General features: G+C 43.0%; 2 protein-coding genes and 1 pseudogene across 2 annotated transcripts; 2 read left to right on the top strand and 1 right to left on the bottom strand.

The window, feature by feature from the left end:
- The first annotated feature begins 113 nt into the window (after nt 1-113).
- Nucleotides 114-4,757, top strand: LOC133969229 (F-box only protein 40-like; annotated as a pseudogene).
- Nucleotides 4,758-6,724: 1,967 nt separating this feature from the next.
- On the top strand, nt 6,725-12,886 carry aifm5 (apoptosis inducing factor mitochondria associated 5). Its single transcript, XM_062406468.1, has 17 exons — nt 6,725-6,834; nt 7,348-7,457; nt 7,540-7,584; nt 7,930-8,011; nt 8,340-8,452; nt 8,552-8,638; nt 8,742-8,833; nt 9,131-9,261; nt 9,990-10,105; nt 10,213-10,284; nt 10,369-10,432; nt 10,616-10,692; nt 11,104-11,221; nt 11,504-11,602; nt 11,791-11,866; nt 11,965-12,069; nt 12,446-12,886. The coding sequence occupies exons 1-17, from the start codon at nt 6,726-6,728 to the stop codon at nt 12,477-12,479; spliced, it is 1,530 nt and encodes a 509-aa protein (XP_062262452.1). The 5' UTR covers nt 6,725; the 3' UTR covers nt 12,480-12,886.
- A 218-nt stretch (nt 12,887-13,104) lies between these two features.
- liat1 (ligand of ATE1) lies at nt 13,105-16,133 on the bottom strand. The gene is made up of 2 exons (XM_062406505.1): nt 15,666-16,133; nt 13,105-14,744 (listed from the first exon to the last, which is right to left on the bottom strand). The coding sequence occupies exons 1-2, from the start codon at nt 15,796-15,798 to the stop codon at nt 14,323-14,325; spliced, it is 555 nt and encodes a 184-aa protein (XP_062262489.1). The 5' UTR covers nt 15,799-16,133; the 3' UTR covers nt 13,105-14,322.

Here is a 16,133-nt window from a genome sequence, read left to right as displayed (position 1 = left end):
CACACACACACACACACACATACACACACACACACACACACACACACACACACACACACACACACACACACACACACACACACACAGCACAAACAGACACTTGGTCTTTAAAGCACCAGACGGAGTGCTTGGGACATGCTTCTCTCCAGCTTGTGCGGCGGTAGGCCAAAGTCTATGATTCATTTCTTCGTGTTGACCCTAAGTCGCTGTTGTTTGCATATTGCCAGGCTGTTTGTAATGTGAGACGTTGAGATTCATAGTTTCGTGTCTGTTTCCAGGACAGACGTCTACAGATCACATCAAGTGGAACAAGATGATCTGAAGGATGGTATGGTTTTGTTTTGCAACTGTAACATCACCTAGTTTGCTTGTAGCTTAAAGGTCAAACATATAATTTCTTTGTGAGTGTGTCCTGTAAAGTAATTTTTTCTTAGGAGAAGGTATCTCCGCAAACTTCAGGATCTACTCAATAAAGTTTTGTTGGTTTAAAAAAGTTTGGCTGCATGATTATTGATCCATATGCAGGTCAGCAGGGTAAATAGAGATTAAAGGGTAATGATGTAAATATACCTGATCTTGCTAAAGTAATCTGGACATTTGTTCTGTTACTCTCCTGACAACTAACTGATCCTTTGTCTTCCATTGTTCCTCCAATCAGAGTCGTCGCTGTCGAGCGTCCAGGGAGCGGCAGCATGTCCACTGTGACTCCTGCTACAGCCGGCGCTGCAGGGCTCGGGTGGAGGTCTCTGTGTGCTGTGCCCTCATCCCCTGCCGCCTGCACTGTGGAGCTCTGTTCCACCTGTGCAAAGAGGAGGATCACCTGCTGCTCTGCCCCCAGGTGAGGGTACCGTGCCTCAACGCCGGGTTCGGCTGCCCGGTCCAGCTGCCCCGCTCCTCGCAGGCCGCTCACCTCCAGGTGTGTCCGGCCAGCGTGGTGAGCTGCTCCATGGAGTGGAACCGCTGGCCGACCCATGATGCTCACTCCTATCCCAGCACAGAGCTGCACGAAAACCTGCTCAGAGAAAGAGAGCAGGGAGGATGTCTGGACCTGGCCATGGCCCTGAAAGACCAGGACCGACTGTTTCACTCCATGAAGATGAAGAAACTGTTCCCCGAGCTCGTCCAGAGTGAAGAGGAGGAGGAGATAAAAGAAGAAAGGAGGGAGGAGCAGAGGAGGAGGGAAAGGCAGAAAAAAGCTTCCTTGGTGAAGGAGGCAGCAGAAAAGGAGGCCAGAGCTCACACCTGGGAGTCTTTTGTCACGTTTAACATCCAAGATCAAGGTGAAGATGAGGTTGAGGTTGAAAATGATCAGCTGTTGACTCAGGAGGAGAGAGAGGCTATTGCCACGGCCTCAAGTATTGATGCTGATCTGTTAGAAAACTACAGGGCCTGGGAGCATATGTTCAGTATGGAGAGGGGCGGCTGCAGGGAGGCTGGGGAGGAGGCTGTGGGAGGCAGAGGCCAGGGACCAGCTAAAGGAACAGCAAAGGCCTGGGTGCTCTGATTGAGGAAGATGCAGCAGATATGTGTGTGGGTGCAGCAGCATCCAACACCTGCAAACAGGTGAGCAAGGCAGCCACATCCTCCTCCTCCTCCAAACTGATGAAGGAGAATTATGTGTACGAATATGTGGAGCCCATGAAGATCATCACCGTGCGCACATTTAATGTCCCAACCAGCTTCTCTGCCAAGCAGGGCCGCATTCGCAACCCTGGTTTCTACAGGAGGGAGAGCCGGGCCGTGGACACCAGCGACCTGGGGGTGACGTTAAAGGACATGCCTGTGTGGGAGGAAATTCAGGTGAGGGAGAGAAATCAATGCAAGGCTGCATCCATACTGCGGTTACATTTGAAAACGGCAATTTGGGAGAAATTCATTCTGAATATTTACCACAGGGTGCGTTTGATTTGCCCCTCAGGCCTCTCTGCTGTGTTCCCTGGAGAGGGAGCAGAGGGGTCACCTCATCGCAGAGAGCGCGTGCTCAGACGGTCTGCTGCTAGACGAGGGCACGCAGACCTACAACTTCCTGTCCGCTCCCTTCCAGAGGAACACGTCTCTGGCCCATCTGACCGCTGGGAAACCTCTGGAGCTGCACCTTCAGCTGCAGGTGGAGAGCGTCACCAGCCGACACCACAAGGCCAGCTCCGCCTTCACCTTCCTCTGCGGACACACCTTTCAGCGCCGAGAATACGGCAAACATTACAAGTGGGGTTTCTTTTCTACTGCAATAACAAAATGATTGGTTTCTTCATAGCATTATGAATATAGGGAGATAGAGATCCTGAGAAATTGTCATATATCAGTGAACTTTTGTGTTTGAACTCAGACCAGGTCGTAGTCTGGGAGACGAGACCTTCAGTTCAACATGTTTCTGTTTGTACAGGAACATCCACAGTGACATCCAGATGGGTGTGAACGGATGGTTCGAGCAGAGGTGCCCCCTCGCGTACCTGGGCTGCACCTACAGCCAGAGGAGGTTCCAGCCGTCCACACATGAAGCCAGCGTCACCTTCAAGTGAGGTTATACAAAACGTTTGTCCTTAATATCCTGAAGAACTGATGCACCTTCCCTCTTTTAAATACAGTAGATGTGTAAATGAAAACATGACAAACACAAAAATAATTCACTATTGTAAATATGACATGTCCTTAAGGCCAGTTACATTTATACGATTATGATAAGGGTTTTTCTGGCCTCCTGTTAAAGTCCAATACTGATTCTAGGTTTATCAATTATATTTTCCAACTGCTGTTAAAATATATGTCTTCAAAGCGGCTAAATGCTCAGATATGTCTCAGGAAAATTGGAAAATTAAACATCTGGAGGTTTAGAGTTAAATAAGTGAGTTCATGAAATCTCTGTAGGAGGCTGTCACTCACGATGGTTTAGTGGCATTGTGGGTAACGTAGGCTTCTTTACAAGAAGGAAGGATGCGTGGAATAAAAAAGGAAGACCAACTTCTGCTGCATCGATTTTTATCATTTCCTTTCAATTTCATGACATTACTCCTTGAACTGTTCTACTGCCAATAAGAACTTACAGTCAACGCAGAGAAGTGAGGGGAAGTGCAGAATGTACTGAGCTAGTAGAGTGAAGTAGAAGGGAGGTGAACATGTGTGAAGAAGCTGTTTTCTCAGCACCAGATGAAACAGCATTGATCCACTGTGATTAATCAAAATGCCCATGAACCCCCTGCTGATAGATGAGTCATGCATGGAAGAAAAATGTGCTGCACTTTTAAAGAGTTTCAACTTTGCTTCCAGTGAGAGTCTGGGCTGCTTCAGCCTGCAGGCCACCATCCCACTGGGTGACGCTCCCCAGTCGTCCAGGAGCTCTGTGGACTCCTTACCCCCTCGGAGAGGGAGAGAAGGTCGTACAGGAGGAGAGGAGGCCTCTCTGAGCTCACTGCCCTACGAGGTGCTGTGCCACGTGGCCAGTTTCCTGGACAGTCTGTCCCTGTCCCAGCTGGCTCTGGTGTCCCGGCTCATGAGGCAGGTGTGCTCCTCTCTGCTGCAGGACCGAGGGATGGTCACCCTCCGCTGGGAGAGGACCTCTGACTCACATGGAGGAGCCAGGTGGAGGGTGAAAGAGACGGTAAGCCAAGAGCCAACTACAGAGGATGAAATGCATGTATTTAAACTTTCATTAAAGCAGCATCGGACAGTTTAAAGTACAGTCAAATATTTATCTACAATATACTTGTGGTATCATGATACTAGCTAACTGGATATACCACTTTAATGCATTCATTCAAATACTATTCCTCCGTTCACTTTTGAACTGAGGTCCTGTGGTCTGTTGTTTGTGAAACCCAGTCACACCTACAGCACTTTGAAAATTGATGTGCGTCTATTCATGATCTTATGGTAAAGGTCCTTGAGCAAACAAAAGGCCATTATACAAGTATAATAAAATGTAATATTGATATATAGATGTATATTTATTTTAGGAAAATTTAAAGCGAAGTCGGCTACATTTGTCATGTCGGCACTCATAACTTTTTTCATATTAAATTTTTTTTTTTTTTAGTCCTTGCAAGGTCACAGGTTTTACTGAACATTGAGCACTTTTAATTTTGACACTAATGCTACTGGACGATTGATTTGAAAATACCAAATTAATTGTATTTGTGGTGAATTTACTTTAAGAAAATTAATTAAGTACTTCTTTCCTCTGCAGATATCCAACGCTTTATCCCAGATAAATATTGTACATGTATCTCCATTATAAAATGCATTTTCCTTCACTATCTTATCTAATATTTTATATTTACTAGAATGCAACATAATTTCAAGACGAATTTTCCCTCTGTTATAACATTGACAGGATTTAATGTCCCGTCTCTTTTTGTGACCGCAGGTTTGGCAGTTCAGCACCTTGTTCTCTCCCGTGGACGCCTGGAGCTTCCGAGACGTGCCGTCCATTTCGGAGCATCTGAAGCAGTGTCCCTACTACACGACGGAGTCCAGGACCGACAAGGTCCAACTGCCACGTTTCAGAGAAGACGTCCAAACCAACAAAAGCTGCAAAGGTCCCACTCTGGTCGACTTGATCCAGCAGAAGAGGATCATGATGTAGAGCGACATTCGACCGTATCTGTTCTTATATAAGACGGGTAGCCGGCAACACCAAGACATCATGACCTGCCTGGTTTGGGTCAAAGCAGAGTTACCCCTTCTTGTTTTACTGTTTTGTCCACTGTCAATTAGAAATAAAGGAGAAAATATCAATAAAACGATGACAAAGCAAAACTTCATTGACAGTGATGTTATTAAGCACAGGTCTGAAAGCAGCTTCACATTCATTTATTTAATGATAACTGAAATTGACTCATTAGTGGTCAATCCACATCAATCCTTAATTTATCTATAGAATAATATGCCTTTGTAATAACATGATGAATATTATGAGAAAAAGGTGTACTTAAAATATAAAAAAGTGAAAGTACTCTAACCACCTGTATGTCTCAGTGCATCATGTTGTATATGTCAATATTCACAGCAGCTAACAGAGGTTAGCGTGTTGATAAAGTGCAGATTTACTGTGTTCTGAGTCAAAAGTCTGAGCTCAGTCTGACACAAAGTACTTTCAGTGTGAGCAGTAGTGTAAGAGCACTAAACATTGTGTATTATTTTTTGTTGTGTAAAAATGTTATCTTTGGTTTGTCCTGTTCGAGGCGATGTTGTCTTTATGAGGTAGAGCTGCTTGGAAAAAGCAACAAGCAGAGGAGGTCACAAACTGGCCCTTTGTAGCCTTGTTTAGATAAAGTTATATTACTACTGGTCCAATCGACCACACTGTGGCGTGTAAGAAACCTGATCACCAGATAAACATGAGGGGTTAAGGAGAGAAATTTAAATAAACATCCGAGACACAAATGCTTTCAGGTTTTCTCTAATCTTTTATAGGTTGGTGAAATATTAGATTTTTCTTGACACGTTGAAGCTTCAGACTGAAATGAAAACCTGTAAGAAGTTTGGAGTGGAACTATTATCAATTCATAGACCCCTGAAGCCTGTGACATCTTTAGACGCTCTGGTTTATATTGTTATTTAGAACATGATCACGTGTTTTATAATTCCAGATGTTGGACAAACGTAGTGGAGTAAAAGTGTGATATTTCCTTCTGAATGGAACAAGAATGGAAACACTTTTGTATCCATATATTAAAAAAGGATTTCTTCAGTGATGAGTCTTGAAACCTGAAACGATAAATGTATGACAGCGCCTCCGGTTTTGTCATCTGAGCTTTGTCGCCCGTCCATTCAGCGTCGGCGGCTGCTGCCTCGTCAGCCTTTTCTCTGTGCTGCCGTTGTGAAACACAAAAGACGCTGCTCTCTTTTCTCTGGAACAATAACACGGCTGAATGTGACCAGCAACATCACTGAAACCTTTCTGTCCGTGGAGTCCCAAAAAGTCACCTTTTGGTCTATTTTCTTTTTCTTCGCTCATCTTATCGAACCCAAATAGTTTTGTTTCACGTCCTGCCAAAAACCAGGGATGAGGTCTGGGGATGGACTGGCTGTCGTGGTAAAGGACTCCTACCCCGTAATCCAGCTGACGAGCAGAAAATGAACAGGGAACACAAACTGCTGTTTAAGACAAAACTTGCTTCACCGGAGCCTCTGACTGAGTTTTCATGTTTGTGGAGGCGTCCCGTGGATTTCTGTGGTGTCACGATTAAGTCAGAGAGATGTCCGGGACCGAACCACGTGAGTAAACAGTTTGTTGATGAACATCATGGTGCAGATATTTGATATCATCTGAAAAAGAGTAATGATGATCTGAAAGTTTGATTTCACTGGTGTAGCTTGTTTAAATTTATTTAAAACGTGTGTGTGTGTGTGTGTTTGTGTGTTTGTGTGTGTCCAGCCCGACAAGAGCTTCCAGACTCGGATCCAGAGGACACAGCAGAGGAGCTGACAGCTGTGGTGTGTCTAGAGTCAGACCTGCAAGATGGACAGTGAGGAACCTTATCAGAATCAGAATCAGAATCAGAATCAGGGTTTATTGTCAAGCAGGTTTACACATACAAGGCATTTGCTGGGGTGTAGTTGTGCAACGAAAAAAAAATAAATATAAAAAGTACTGTAAGCACCAGGGGAGGGATTGTGTGATACTGTTACAGAATGTTATCCCACAGCCGTTCAAGACCTAATGTGGACGATGAGATCATTGCAGTATCTTGTGTGTACCTGTGTGTGTATGTGTGTGTTACCTCAGGATGATGGAGGTGGAAGTGGGACATCACAGCGTGTTGTTGACGCGCTGCGAGGGCAGGTACAGCGCCATCGGTAACCAGTGTACACACTACGGTGCTCCGCTCAGCAAAGGTAAACACACAGGCGTCAGATCAGTACAACAGAATGAATACACACGTTCTGTGCAGAATAAAAATGCCACAACATCTGGCCCAACAGAGTGACTGATGGTGCACTAGATACTAGAGGCCTACTATATGTTGTATGACACAATTATGATATCAAATACAGTAGTAGAGGCGCTATAATATGTTCTTTGAGGGTGGTGTGAGTTTTACGCAACCATATTGTTTGCTGTGGTTTTGCGTCTCTTTGTAGATGTTTCGTGTCTCTGTGGTTACTATGTGTCTAAATGTTGTGGTTTTGCATCTGTAGAATGAGACTTTGTGTCTCTTTGTGGTTGTTTTTGTGACACTTTGTTGTCAATTAATTGACTTTTCAACAAGAAACGTTACAGTCCCTCCTAAGCAGCTCTGGCCCAGGGCCCGGGGGCCCGGGGGCCTGTGTCCAGTTGGACTGTTCACTAATGTGTTCATGGTACAGAGTACATAACTGCAGTGTGTGTGTGTGTGTGTGTGTGTTCAGGGGTTATCTCAGGCCACAGAGTACGCTGCCCGTGGCATGGCTCCTGTTTTAACGTCCATACAGGAGATTTGGAGGAGTGTCCTGGCATGGACTGTTTACCCTGCCACAAGGTAGGACCTGGACGGACAGTTGGATGTTTAGCTCACAAGTTGATTTACATTGATTCTAACTTTATTTTTTTATCTTTCCAAGGTCAAAATTCAAAACAACAAAGTGTATGTGTCAGTAAACAAGAAGGTAAACAGTCCAACGTCTTCACTTCTTTTTTCAGTTGATGTTGCTTCTCCTCAGAGTGATGCTGCTTCCTGTCTCATCAGATAATTACACATTTCAATCTACTGTCTAGGTCCGTGTGTATCGGAAAAAGTAAACATTCAAAAACTTAATCATACATACTAAAGAACAGGAGACAGTTGAAGTAGCAGCCAAATTAAATCTTAAAAACAAAAATTTTGTAATGAATACTATAAAATAGATTTCATTGCATTCCTGTATGTGTGTGTGTGTTTGTATGTTTGTGTGTGTGTGTGTGTGTGTGTGTGTGTGTGAGTGTGTGTGTGTGTGTGTGTGTGTGTGATTCAGACTCTCAAGCAGGAAAAACGATTGAAGAGTATGGGAGCTGCAGTACCAGGAGTCACTCACACTGTTCTGCTGCTGGGAGGAGGTGAGTGTGGACGACTTGGATCTGTATCGGGAATGTCAACACAGTTATGTCTGGGTTCATTAAATATAGAAATGTATATACAAACAGCTACGTCTATACATAAGGCAAAATATAAAAGTCATGGACAGTGAGGAACCTCCACGGAGGAGGTGGATTCTATATCCTCTACTGCAGCCAGCCACCAGGTGACGATAGAGACACGCTGGCTTCACTTTTGGGGAGCCGTCCATCTTTATATACAGGCTATGGTCAGGAGCTTGTCTTCATCTGTTCCTCAGTGTGTGTGACTCTGTGTGTGTGTGTGTGTGTGTGTGTTGTCTCTGTGCAGGCGCTGCGTCTCTGATCTGTGCTGAAACTCTAAGGCAGGAATACTTTGGCGGCAGAATAATCATGGTCACCAAAGACGACCTTTTACCCTACGACAAAACCAGACTCAGCAAGGTGCAACAACATGTCACAACATTTTACTGTCTGTGTGTGTGTGTGTGTTTGTGTGTGTGTGTTGTTGTTACTTACGCACATACTCCCTGCATGTTACAGGTGATGAATGTGGAGAGTGACAGTATTCTTCTGAGGAGGATGGAGTTTTTCCATCAGTACGACATCGAGGTGTGGCTCAGGAAAGAAGTGAGTTCTTCTCCTGTCCACTCACAGCTACACTAATTAATTTTGTCCGACGCACAATCAAAGTGTCAACGGATTCATCATTTAATAACCGTTGTGTTTCCAGGCGCTGTCAGTGGACACAGACAAGAAGACGGTCACATTTGACGATGGTTCAGTCCAGAACTACGACCAGCTCTTCATCTCAACGGGCTGCAGGTAAATACACCCTCCAGAGGGTGAGAGGTGTAGATGTAGGATTTAGAAATAATCCGAAGTGAAATATTCATAGTTGAAATATTTTTTATGGGGAATCCATATTGTTGGTTTTGTGTAGTCTTGCCTTATAGTAAATATACGACAGGGGTGACATTTCTTGCAGCACTTCTGTCAAAACTAGGTTATTCAGTGAACCAGGACAACAGCAGATACCTTTACTTTGTGTAGTTGCAATCGTTGCAGCATCACCACACTGCAGCACATTTCTTATGAGCAGAGTTATCTCCTGTCCTTCAGAGCAAAGGGTCTGAATGTGCCTGGCATCAAGCTGGAGAATGTCAAGATGCTGGAGACGCCAGAGGACGCCCGACAAATCCACACAGTCTGTCTGGGCTGCAACGTGGTCCTCGTGGGAACCTCGTTTGTCGGTACATGATCTCAGGGCTCTAAATGTTGGTGATTTATTTCATTCTAAAATGTCCGTTATGCAATATATGTCAATCAGTTTTTTGTCTTTTGATAAATATAAAAGAAATTCTTGACAAGAAATAATACCTGCCAGTTAAATGATTAATGAAGTAAGAAGGACTGTTATACTTTACTTTCTCTATTTAAATGTCAATCATTGTAAATCGAAACCTAATTAATTTTCATCTTTCAAATTTGATTATTTATTATTTAGATAAATGAAAACCAAATTTACTACACATACATTTGTTATGTTATTTATTCATTTTACTTTTACATAAATAAGAAGCTAATTTGTTTCACTGATAAAATGTATTCATTGTATTTTTTAATTAATAGATTGAAACCTAATATATTTCACTCTTATTTATATTACTTGAAAAATGTAATTAACTCATTTTATTTTCTTGCCCCCTTTTTCTAACTTTTTAATCTGTCAGCACACTAAAATGATTATTATGATTTAGGTATAACAATCATTTCCCAGTGTTATATTTGCCCTTTTCTATGTAATTAGAATCTAATGAGATGTTCCTGATATTTGGTCCAAAGCAATGATTGGATGAAAAGTATCAAGTTTATTTCTTTTATTCAAAATTTTAACAATTTAAATAAAACAATAATTTATTAATGTGGTTTGTTAAAGTTGTTGAGATGTCTTTAATTGTCATATTAACATGTTTTTCAGGTATGGAAGTTGCTTCTTATCTAATTGACAAAGCCTCCAGTGTCACAGTGATCGGCAGCAGCGAGCTGCCGTACCAGAACACACTGGGTCCGGAAATCGGCAAAGTCACCATGATGGTAAAAGAAAGAGAGATAGAGGCAGAGGGAGAGAGAGAGAGGACGTCCTGAATAACTTCTCCACATGTTTATCTCCAGTTTCGGTTTAAACTCTGTTGTTCCTGCAGATGCTGTCGGAGCAGAACGTGAAATTCTACATGAACGATAATGTGACTGAGGTCAGAGGTGTCGACGGCAAGGTCAAACTGAAACACACACTTTGACATGAACCTCAGGAAACACGGAGGGACACTTTGTCTCACGGTCCTCTTGTCCTCCTGCAGGTGAAGGAGGTCCTGCTTAAAAGTGGAAAAGTTATTGCGGCCGATGTTCTGATCGTTGGCATCGGTGAGAGCAGTTTTACAGCTTCTCATTTTCCTGCTCGTTCTCTTCATCCCTCTTTAGTTCCTTCCAAAGATATAACATTGATGTAAAAGATTATTTCTGTAGTTGTATATATGACTCAAACAACCAGACACGTTCCCACAGAACCTGGTCAGCAACGCGTGTACGCTTCTGTTCTTCCTCCAGGCGTCGTCCCCAACTCGGAGCTCCTGAGAGGCAGTCACGTCCAGATGGACGCGAAACACTTTGTACCAGTCGACAAAGTCAGTTGGTCTCATTACAACCTGATTATCTACATCTCATTCTGTCATTCTCAACACATGAATCTACTTTATGTGAAAATGACATAATATAATATAATGAGTTTGTGAATATATGTTTATTTTTATGTGTTATACTTCACTGTGATGTTACTTACTGTATGTTTTGGATGACTCAGAACACAGAGATGTGCCAACTCCCTGATATAACTCCCATTGAAATTGTTCACTCATAGGGATGTGATAAAGATTAAATTCAAAAGTTGTCGTATTTTATCCGAACCTCAGAGACACCACTGAAACGCTTTTGAGCAGTTAAACAGGGCACAGGGTTCCCGGGGCCCCCAACAGAAAGAAGTATAATAAAACTATCTGCACTCATATCAGTGTCCTGCCTGTGTCTCCCTCCTGTAGTACACGCGCACCAACGTACCGGATGTGTTCTGTGGGGGCGACCTCGCCACCTTCCCCCTGGCAATGGCCGAAAACCGAATGGTGAACATCGGACACTGGCAGATGGCCCAAGCCCACGGTAACATCACAGAGTGCATTGTGAAGCCTGTAAAAGTGACATAGTTCTGTTATTTTATGATCGTGTAGAAAGATACAAATTCTATAAAACAAACTAACTGTAAAATAGTTTTTAGAATTATGTTTAATTCAGGATAATCCAGTGCATTTGTTGCAACATCTTTCTCAAAAAAGAGCAGCTGTGGATATTGAGAAGTTTCCTCCAAGCTACAAGTAAATAAACTCTCAATGTGTGTTGTTTTATTTGTTATAATATATGAGTGTTTTCCAAATTGTTGTTTAGGAAGAATAGCAGCTCTGAACATGATGAATAAACCGACTGAACTCAACACAGTTCCTTTCTACTGGACTGTCCTACTGGGTAAAACAATCCGATATGCAGGTGAGAGGCTCCACATTTAACTCTACCAATATTGTTTTCATTTCAACACTTAAGTTAATAACTAACTGACCTAACAGTAACAATTCACTGTTTGTTCAAACTACAGTATATACAGTATGTACACTGATTATTCTGAATTCCCCAACGACCACCATTAAATCAAATGTGATGTCTTTATTCTGCTGCAGGTTATGGGGAGGGATACACTGAGCTTGTGGTGAAAGGGAAGTTTGAGGACATGAAGTTCCTGGCATTGTACATCAAGTAGGTTGAGAAAACAAACAAGCCAATGTTTGAAAAAAGTATTACTCCTTTAACAGATCCAATATGTGTATTTATATTTTGTATTACTCTCTCCTCAGGGACGATGAAGTTATCGCCGTAGCGAGTCTCAACTATGACCCAGCAGCGTCGGCGGTGGCTGAGAGGTTCGCATCCGGAAAAGTCATCACGAAGAAAGAGGCTCAGTATGTGAAATCTTTCTTTCTCCTTCTTTCTTTTGAATAAAGAGGCTCAGTTCATAGCATCGTTTTCGAATGAAGCAGCAGATGTTTTCAATTAAAATAAGCTAAAAACTCTGTGGTATTGCTCTCAGTCTCAGCTGCACCTAAATTGACCTTTTATTTTGGTGCATGTCCTCTCCACTATCATGGGGGAGGCCAGGTTGGTGACTCTTACTGCAGCCAACCAATAGGGGGCACTCTATCTATCTATCTCATCCAGCTTTATAAACAGTCTATGGTTGAATCGAGCGTCTGGATGTTTCAAACTCTTGTACTGTTTAAGTATTTTTCCAAATATTAGATGTTTATCTAAAAACATGAGGGGTCTTCTTCCTGACAGGTCAGACGACCTGAGCTGGCTGCAGCTGTCCTGATCTTCATCTCTCTCCTCATCTTCTCAACAATGTCGGCGTGAAGCCTACGTCCTTCATCTGTGTCTTCATCGTCACTGCTCCCGCTGAGGACGGAGAGGGAGGACGTTATGAAAACGTTTGATGTCGATTTAGTTTCCTGCTCTGTGTGTTGCTGCAGGTTGTGTGGATTTCACCTGTGCGTCAAACCGTCAGTGTTCAAGTGAGCGGACCTCACCGTGCACACAACAGATACCTCAGATAGTTGCAGATATTTTTAGGACTTACGATTTGTTTTATTAATATTTTGTATAATTTTCTTTATAGTTTAATCTTATTTTTAATTCATGGATGTATGTTTCCAGAGAGTTTTCAGTGACCACACATTTGATTTGGGCTGCTGGGAAAACACAAGTGACCTTGATGCCCACTGCAACAGTGTCAAGCTCCGACCAGTGAGTCTGACGGGGCTGGTGGTGGGGGTGGGGAGGAGGAGGAGGGGGGGGGGGGGGTATGGGAAACCGAGCGGGGGTATTGGGCTCTTTGATGCAGCGATGGCAAGGGCAAGTTTAATAGAATTTAAGATCACATTTATTAGTTTTCTTTATAATCAATTGAGAAATTGTATTTTGATGTTTATTTATTGGCTAAAAGAGCACATTAAATACCTGGAATCAAGGTTTTTCAACACAGTGATGCAGGAATTATTCAATGATAAAGTAACAGATAATTAATGATAGATGAGGTTACATTGCACTGCTTGTTGAAGCTTAATGAAGGATAATCTTCATTCTTTTGTTCATTTTACTGGCAGAAGACAACAGCACAGGATAATCCTGTAATCTCACTTTTTTCTGAGAAGGCATCAGAGCAACAGCTCAGCAGCTTCAACCAAACTATTAATTATTACAGAGAGTAATTGAGCACAAGTGTTCAAGTATGTTCTCCTGAGGATGTTTTAGTGAAAGATGCACTTTAGCTCTTGTATGACTAAGAACAATCCTGAAGATTAGTCCTTCTTTCAACACCTTTGTTGAAGCTGATTCCCCGATCGAAAATAACAAGGATGATATTTATCTTTTAAATTATTTTGTCCTGCGTTTCACTTTGTTCACGAATGACAAAACATCGCAGTCACCACAGCTCTGTCTCCTTTCTCTATCCATCGACTCATCAGTGTTGGAGCTTTTCATTCCCTCAGGAAACTTGTGACTTCTCTGCCACCGGTCGTCCAGCAACGATTCAGCACAAGCAGGAACAACTAACCAGAAATAAACTGTCTCTCTGTTACTTCCTATGTTCATCGCTGACACTGACAATATTATTATTAACACTTCACTGAATCAGAAAATTCAACTGCATACTGGCCCAAATATGTAGGTTTTAAACTGCCTTTCTGTTTGTCTCATAGGGTTAAAAATACCAAGCAGCCAGAAATGAGAAGAAAGCATATCCCTGCATATTGTTACAGCAAATAAAACCAATATAAAACATTGGGACATTATCATGATAGGGTTTCAGTCCTGAAACAACCCATTAGGGTCTTTTCTGCAAGTGTTGCATAATTTACAAGCACAAGATAAACTCTGCATATCCTCTATTACGCTTTGAAAAGGCCTATTCGGGTCCACTGTGGATGTGTTGGTCTGTAGCTGCCAGAGAAACGTCTCTTACGGATGTTTTTAAAAAGTACAGAATTGGCAAATCATGCTCAGTTCGTCTTCGGTCCAACGATCCTCACTCTGTGCCTCAATCTGTTCTACACTGTTCACAAATAAAGCCTGATATGATTAACTCTTGTCTGCCTCTCTAATTAAGGGTCTGCTCAGTCCCTGTAAGGAGGACGTCCCCTGCTGGACAGATTTAGTCAAAGCCTTTTTCTCCCCCGCTCTTTAGGAAAAGTCCATGTCAGAGCATCCTGGCTCTCTTTCAACACTGTGTCTCTGTGTGTGATGTAACGCTGCCGCCGGTTGGCCCTGTACAGCTCCAGCCTCTTCTCCTCAGCCTGGGGGTCCTCCAGAGCTCCCTCCCACCGCAGGCTCTCCCTGGCCTGGCTGCTGAGCTCTGGCCCTGCTTGAGCCTCACTGCTGCTGGTTTTGTTTGCTGCCGTTGGGGGGGCTGGGGAGTTCTTGGGGTGTTTCTTGCTCCTGGTGCCACCGCCAGCGGACTGCTCTCCACCCTTCTTACCTGCAGCGGTGATCTTGGGCAGCGGGGCTCGGGGCTGAGCGGCACTCTGAGGGCTCAGCACAGACACTGGCAGGTTCTCAGGATGCACAGTGTGAGGTTTCTCTGTCGGGAGGCAACATAAACACGTGAGCACATGAAAAGCAGCAGTAAGAACTGAGGGTTTGGATTACTAATGACCGCCTCTGGAGGTGGAGGGTGAATACTTGGTTTACAGTAATGAGCTGTGACACTGGGATTCTCTAATGACCGATTCTCTAATGACCTACATTGTGTGCATGTAAAGTGACCTTCATTTGAACTGAAGAGGTAATAACACAATATGGTCAGTTTAAATGAGAATTTCCGAGCATGACTAATTTTAAGTGGAAGGTATGAAAGAGGTTTTAGGGGTTGAAGGCTTTTCATCAATATTCATGTGACAGTTTGTAAGACCATACCTTTCATGTTTGTTGACTGATGGTGATTTGGCAAATTATGATTTATTTACTGTGTGAAATCCTTAAGCTTATATATTCTGTTTAAATCGTCTGTGAGGGGAATGGTTGGTCATTTTAGTTTGACATCAAAGGCTGAACTGAAGCCCTCAGATGTGTAAAGTCATTTCAAAGCAACATTTGAGCTTCTCTGCAAATCGTTTTGGTTTTGTTGGAGACAGAAGAAACGGGACAATGTGTTCCTTTGTAAATGAATAAATAATCCTGATAATGACGTATCTACCCAAATTATGACCTCATATCTTTAAATAATAAATTAGTAACTAAAAAAATAGGGTTTTTTTCAAAATAATGACACAATAAACAAAAATAATGACTTAAAAACTCCAAAGGGTGACATATTAAGTTAATAAGTCATTGTTTCAGTTACTAACTTTAAATTATGACTTAGTAACTCAAACAATGACTTAATATCTCAAAATAATGACATCATACACCAAAACACTGACCTAGTGCCTCAAAACAATGACTTACTAGCCTTTGTAAGTTGTCTTCCACACTCTGTGCCACTTGTTCTCACTATGTTTACCTTCACGTGTGTTTTCCGGAGGACTGATGGAGGCAGTGTTTCTCTTCCTACTCCTCTTCTTCTTCTTCTTCTTCTTGCCGTCACACTGACTGTTTGCCTGGAGCACGTCACTGTCCTCCTGTTGTTCCGGCATTATGTCCCCGCAGAGACGAACAGGTCAACTGACAGGAGGCGGAACCGAACCGGACCAGCTCCGGTCCGTAAACTAACTAGTCAACTGACATAATGATTTTAAAATACGTTCGTGTAGTTAACAACAAGAAGACGTGAGAACACACCGGAAGCTACACTGTTCGGTTTGTTTTTAGTTCCGGAAGCAGAAGCTTCTCAACGACCACGCTTCACCGGTGACGCGTGTCCATGGCAACAGGACACACCTCTGACCAGCGAGGCGGAAGTGATGATGTGAGCGGAAACCGGAAGAAGAGCTGCAAGAACGCAGCGCACAGAAGACCCGGTGGAGTTTCA

The sequence above is a fragment of the Platichthys flesus genome, chromosome 15, assembly GCF_949316205.1.
Source record: "Platichthys flesus chromosome 15, fPlaFle2.1, whole genome shotgun sequence".
NCBI lineage: Eukaryota > Metazoa > Chordata > Actinopteri > Pleuronectiformes > Pleuronectidae > Platichthys > Platichthys flesus.
The sequence above is the reverse complement of the archived record's forward strand: the minus strand, read 5'-3'. Positions and strand labels throughout refer to the sequence as shown.

Coding starts and splice junctions, on each gene's coding strand:
- aifm5 (XM_062406468.1), top strand. CDS start 6,726: ATGATGGAGGTGGAAGTGGGACATCACAGCGTGTTGTTGACGCGCTGC. Junction 10,433..10,615: donor TGTTCTGATCGTTGGCATCG/GTGAGAGCAGTT, acceptor TTCTTCCTCCAG/GCGTCGTCCCCAACTCGGAG. Junction 10,693..11,103: donor ACTTTGTACCAGTCGACAAA/GTCAGTTGGTCT, acceptor TCCCTCCTGTAG/TACACGCGCACCAACGTACC.
- liat1 (XM_062406505.1), bottom strand. CDS start 15,798: ATGCCGGAACAACAGGAGGACAGTGACGTGCTCCAGGCAAACAGTCAG. Junction 14,745..15,665: donor TCCGGAAAACACACGTGAAG/GTAAACATAGTG, acceptor GCCTCCCGACAG/AGAAACCTCACACTGTGCAT.